At 49.4% G+C, this 6,000-nt stretch overlaps 1 protein-coding gene across 1 annotated transcript in view; it reads right to left on the bottom strand.

The window, feature by feature from the left end:
* Positions 1 to 2,498: 2,498 nt before the first annotated feature.
* Positions 2,499 to 6,000, bottom strand: part of LOC121275347 (protein MB21D2) — a 63,529-nt gene continuing 60,027 nt past the window's right edge. The window contains exon 2 of the mRNA XM_041182853.1: positions 2,499 to 3,769. Coding sequence (XP_041038787.1) covers positions 2,499 to 3,769 — 1,271 coding nt within the window. The remainder of the gene's footprint in view (positions 3,770 to 6,000) is intronic.

Genomic DNA, 6,000 nt, shown 5'->3' with positions numbered 1-6,000 from the left:
CACAGCTGAGCAGATTGTTCTGTTCTCATGGTAGGAACTATGTTAGAGTCGAGAAGGAGCATATAGTAATCAAATGGGTGGCGGAGTCCATAAAATATGTTTTATCAGAGAGAACCTTTGGCCCCCAACCCCCACTTCCCCTTGCCAATTTATGTGGAAGTGGATGAGTAAGGAAAGGAATTCATGGGTAACTTGTTGGTTTATGTTCCTCTAACCACACACCTTTACTGGTTGAGCAGGAACGTGATGACCCTCCATCCAGTTAATACCTTACAACAGGAGCTGCACAAGTACCTAGCTCTTTGCAGGCACAGGCACTACATAACAGAGAGAGAGAGAGAGAGACAATACATACGTGAACAATAGACCTACAGGAGATCTCTCTCTCTCCACAAATACACAGAGATTTGACTCCACCTCAGAGCCCGACATCTGCAGCAGAAGGAATGAACACACAGATACATCGTGAGGCTGATCAGTTTGGCAGAAGGAAAAGTAATAGATTAACTTAGGAGTTTTCAGTTAGCAGAAAATACAGGTACTCTCGGATATGGAATGGTCGGGCCACAGACTCTCATCACACGTTTAACCGAAGTTATAGATTGATGGAGCGGGTTATTCAGACGGGCAAACAGGCACATACATACATATACACATGCACACACGCCTCCCACATATACAGTAAAGGGATGATACATGAACTATAAGCCTTTTGGAGCCCTGTATACGTGATATGGATATGAAGTTATATAAAATTCCAGGATTACCAAGGCAAGGCAACATCGCTTTAAGGAATCCTCGTTGCCTTGAGTTAGGAATTTTTCACAGCCTGTAATGGATAAAAGGCAGGGAAAGGATTTAGTTTAAAAGTGGAAGGAGCCGAGAGTGAGAAGGCGTCGGCTGGGCAGTAATCCCCGTTACTGTTTGATCCATCACTGCCGATAAAGACACCGTCGCCTTTTTATCTGGGTACAATTTAACTGCGCAGCAACAGCATCTCCTCTCTTTCAAAGCCCCACAGGCCCACGATACAGTTGTATAGTTTGACAAGACCCACCTGCTGAATCTCTGGGTCTAACATCAACAATGGAGAAGCTTCAGCAGTAATAGATAAATTGTGGATTGCAACAGGAGTAAAGGCAGCAAGCAGAGAGATCCCGGGAGCAGCACAAGGCTCTGATCAGCCTTGAGTGTGGGAGTTTACAGGAGCCTCACTTCCCCTCCCCAACGCCCCCATTCTTTTTCTGCACCCCAATTTCACTGACTCTTTTCTGCAGAATGCCTCATTTTGACCCTGAATCTAGACAGTAAATACAGGCTGTTCAACCTCGAATAGCATCACAGCCAGTTTTGTTTCCATCCCACCACTGTACACGTACATATACACTTCAGCAGACATTAGGAAGAGGGAGGTCACTGGACAGTGATCAGGAGCAGCATCCTTTTGGATTCCCCCTCTCCCCACCCCCTCTCTGTCGGCACTGAGGTCAACTTTAGCCACTCCAGTCAAGTCCAGCTCGCTCAGTACCTGACCAGCGATTGAACATGAGGAGGTTTCTGGGCGAGTCCCTGCTTGTCCAGGTTAACAAGTGGCTACAAGACTGAGACTTGAAAGCGGCACAAGACCAATCCCCGTCCCAAAGTCCATTTGCTTTGGCAGAAAGATGCTACTATGGTAAACTAGTGTGAGGGCGTCCAAAAACCGAGAACTGTGGAGGCCCCCAGTGAAATAACGTGCCATCCTAATTCGCTCCTTCCAAGTATTTTTGAAGTCCGCTGTCCTTTTGGAAAACCCATGGAATTTCAACAGAAAACCAAACCTCAAGATACTCTGTCCGTGACATTCTGACTGAAAGAGTGGCTCGGTAACCTGCCCCCCCCCAACACCTCACCCCCCCTCCCCACCCCCCTCACCCCCCCCCTCACCCCCCACCCCCCCCTCACCCCACCCCCCCTCCCCACCCCCCTCACCCCCACCCCCGGAGCCTTGCCACATTCCAGCTCCTCAGCGTGCTCCAGACTTTCCACAGCCTCTGTTCGACCCTGACCCCCAAGAGCTGGGGGGGAGGAACTTGCTCTCGCTTGTCCGTCCCGGAGGTCTCTGCCCATTAGCTTTGGGAATGCTCACCTGGGTCATATCAGATCCCTTTCTCTTTTAGAGAAGAAAAAAGACAATTTTTGACAAAGAACCTTCGACGCCTCCTCCTCCTCCTCCTCCTCCTCTTCCTCCCCCACCCCCCCCGCCCCCCAACCCACCGGCCTGAAGAACTCAGTCCGAGGAAATTGAAATAGTTTGAAAGTTTGGGTTCGAAACCCCATCTAATCTTCTTCAATTGAGTCTTCCAACGTGCTCGTGATACCAGACGTTCAGTTTGAATAGCGCTATTTAAGTGATTTGGTCCTTCCAGAGGGGTGTTGGGACAAGGCACGCAATGTATCCCGTTACCACCCCCCTGCCCCCCCCCACCCCCAACCACCCCCACCCAAAAACTCTTGCCTCAAAAGAACTTGTCGTCTATCCTAAAGTGGGGCCTGGTGACGTCGTCGGGGTTGATGAAGACGGAGATGGATTTCCCCGGATTCTCGGTCACCAGCTGCTGCAGCTTCTTGGCCAGTCGGTCATCTGGCTGCCGGTTGTCACCGGGCCCGTTGTCCGAGGACGGGGAAGGCGTGCCGGAGCCGCTGCCCCTCCGGTGGGCGTCCTGGGTCAGCCGGTTGGCCGCCTTGGCGTGCTGGACGGCGGTCCGCAGGTGCTCGGCGGGGTCCGAGCGCACCGACGAGAGCTTGCGGGCGTGGAGCACAGCCGTCTCGTCCGACAGGTGCTCGAACATGTTGCACTGCGGGATGAAGTAGTTGGGGCAGGACCTGTTGACCAGGCAGTGCTGGAGGTCATCGATCAAGCCGAGCAGGAAGTCCGCAGCGTATTCCTCTTGGGCCAAGAAGCTGGCAGGGAGTCTATCACAAGCCCAGAGCATCATGCTCCTCAAGTGGTACGGGCTGATGGCTTTGGGTCTGGACAAGAGTTTCATGATAATAGCCTTGCAAGCTTGGTAGGCTTGCATGAGGCTGCTGGAGATGCACTTCTTCAGCTGGACCTCACTGCGAGCAAAGGACAAGCGCCACTCGTTTTCCCTCTTCCCATTAAGAGAGGCGGCCGGCACCAGGTAGAAACCACTGATGACCTCCTCCTCTGTGATCTTGCCGTCCCAGAAGTGGTTCTCCATCAGCCAGCTCTGCGCCACGGCAGGCCAGCCCTTGAAGGAGACCACGGGGATGATGTCGTACAGCATGCGGCTGGAGCCTACGGCCAGGATGACCGAGATCACCGTGCCGTTCCTCTCCACCTTCTCAACTTTGGGCATCCCGCGTTGGGGCTTCTTCTGGATCTCAGCCAGCACGATGGTGATGGCATCGTAAAACCAGTCTGCCACCCGGGTGGGGGAGAAAAAGTAGTTGGTGCCCCCATTGATGTGGTCCACAATGGTGCAGCAGTCTTTCCACTTGTTGATGGTTCCTTCATCAAACAGCCTGAGACTCAGCCAAGAGTGACAGAGTGCGGAGTGCCGCATGTCCAGAGTGACCGGCTGGTTGCGGTCGTGGAGTTTGAGGGCCGGGACCAGAAGAGTGAAGTCCATGTCATAATCCGTCCCCCGGACATAGATGCTAAGCTCCTCGAGGTCCATATCCACCACACCTTCCCGGACACCTCCGGACAGCAGGAGATACTCGTTGGCCACTGGAAGCTTCTGGTCCAACTTCTGCACCATGCCTGGTCAAAACAAAACAAAATAAATATACACAAAAGAGACAGTAATAAGCTTGGAAGAACAAACCAAATAAATTGCTCCTTTTGAAACATCCTTCTGAGTTTATCAAAGATGAAATTCTAGGTGATGTTGATCTCCCAGTTTCTCATCATCCTTTGGTGCCTGGACCCCTCAGAGATCTCTGCACTCCTCCAATTCTGGCATCTTGGACATACCCGATTTTTATCGTTTCGCCATTGGCGGCTTTGCCTTCAGCTGCCTGGGCACTAGGCTCTGGACTTCCCTCCCTAAACCTCATCACCCCTTTAAGACACCCCTTAAAACTGCACCCCCTTACCTGGTCTAATATCTTGTTCTGTGGCTCGGTTGGCAAACTCTGTTCAATAAAACTCCTGTGCAAAGCTTAGGATTTACTATGTTAAAGATGCACATTAGATTATCAATAAAGATACAATTAATCAGTGACACAGGCTAGGATGAGGCAGGGTTATGGAGTAACAAGTGAGGGAGAGCTGGATTCTCAGTGAAGGTCCTACAACAGCAATTTGCATTTGCCTTTAACTTAGCAAAACATCCCAAGGTGCTTCATAGGGTAATTACAAATCAAAATTTGACATCAAATGACAAAAGGAGATATTAGTACAGATGACCAAAACTTTGTCAAAGACGCATGTTTTAAGGAGTGGCTTAAAGGAGGAAAGAGAGGGAGAGAGGAGGGCAAGGGTTAAGGAGGGAATTCGAGAGCTGGGGACTCAGGGAGCTGAAGGCATGACCAACTGGGGAGGCCCAAGAGGCCAGAATTAAAAGGAGCGTGATGTTGTTGGGCTGGAGCAAGTTGGAGAGGTAGGAAGGGGCGAGACCATGGAGGGAGTTGAAAACAAGGAATGAATTTTAAAATTGAGGTGCTGCTTAACATGGAATATAAGTAGGAACATGGCAGCGATACACAGAGATGGGGAAGATGTCACTAAGAGACAGTGTAGAGAAGTTGGATTAATGACTACTTGGAGCTGAAGTCCACTTGCATTGATCAGTCCTTGAAATAACTTCAATCTGTCAATACCATTATATATCTTTATGAAGTTCCCTCATCACTTCCAAGCAGTTGCAGTATTTTCTCAGCCTCAGTCCTCTGGTCCATGTGAGTAACCCAGTGACTCCTTCTTGTCCCCCCATTAATACCCACACAGCCTACAAGCACCTGGATAGTTTATGGTGTTTGCTTGCAGCCTCTGAGTCTGAAGATTGTGGGTTCAAGTCCCCACTACACAAACTTGAGTATAAAATCTAGGATGATACCCAGTGCTGGACTGTCAGAGATATTAACTTATGGATGAGACATCAAACCGAGGCCCCTCTCTGCCTTTCTGGGTGGATGTAAAGGATCACACTGCTACTAATTTGAAGAGGAGCACAGGAGCTGGCATCAGACTTAATCCCTCAGTCAAAAATCAGCAAAACAGGTCATCTGCTCATGATAACAGTATTGTTTGCGGGATCTTGCTGTGCACAAATTGGCTACCCCATGTCTTATATTACAACAGTGACTACACTTGAAAAGTATTTAATCGGATGTAAAGCACTTTGTAGGGCATCCTGAGGTCATAAAAAAAATGCTGCATAAATGGAAGCTCTTTCTTTTCTCTCTCCCTCCCTGGATGACGGCGCACCAGATGGGTGCACACATGTTCGAGGTGCCCAGGTGGCATTATCGACTTGCTCTAGGCAACTGTGAGCATGACTGGTGCCTGCAGATGTTGTGCTGATATTTTATATCAAGCATTTTACCGTAACCCCTGGTACAGGCACCAGGGTCCTCCATGGCTGCAAAGCTTTCTTTCTGTATCATTCACCGGTCGCTGGAGAATATAAAATCATACAGCTCAGAAGGAGGCCATTCAGCCCATTGTGCCTGTGCTCTCTCTTTGAAAGAATTATCCAATTATATTCACTCCCCTCCTCTTTCCCCCATTGCCCTGTAAATTGCTCCCTTTTTTTTTTAAGTATTATCCAATTCCCTTTTGAAAAAGTTATTGAACATGTTTCCACCACCCTTTCAGGCAGCACCTTCCAGATCATAACTCACTGTGTAAAAAGAAAATTCTTCTCATCTCCCCCTCGGTTCCTTTGCCAATAGCCTTCAATCTGTCTTGGCAGGTTACTAAAGCTTTTACCACTGGAGACAATTTCTCCTTATTTACGCTCTCAAAACCCATTATCATGTTGAATGCCT

Source organism: Carcharodon carcharias, chromosome 2 (genome assembly GCF_017639515.1).
Source record: "Carcharodon carcharias isolate sCarCar2 chromosome 2, sCarCar2.pri, whole genome shotgun sequence".
NCBI classification, from domain to species: Eukaryota; Metazoa; Chordata; class Chondrichthyes; order Lamniformes; family Lamnidae; genus Carcharodon; species Carcharodon carcharias.
This window is presented reverse-complemented; position numbering and strand designations above follow the sequence as displayed.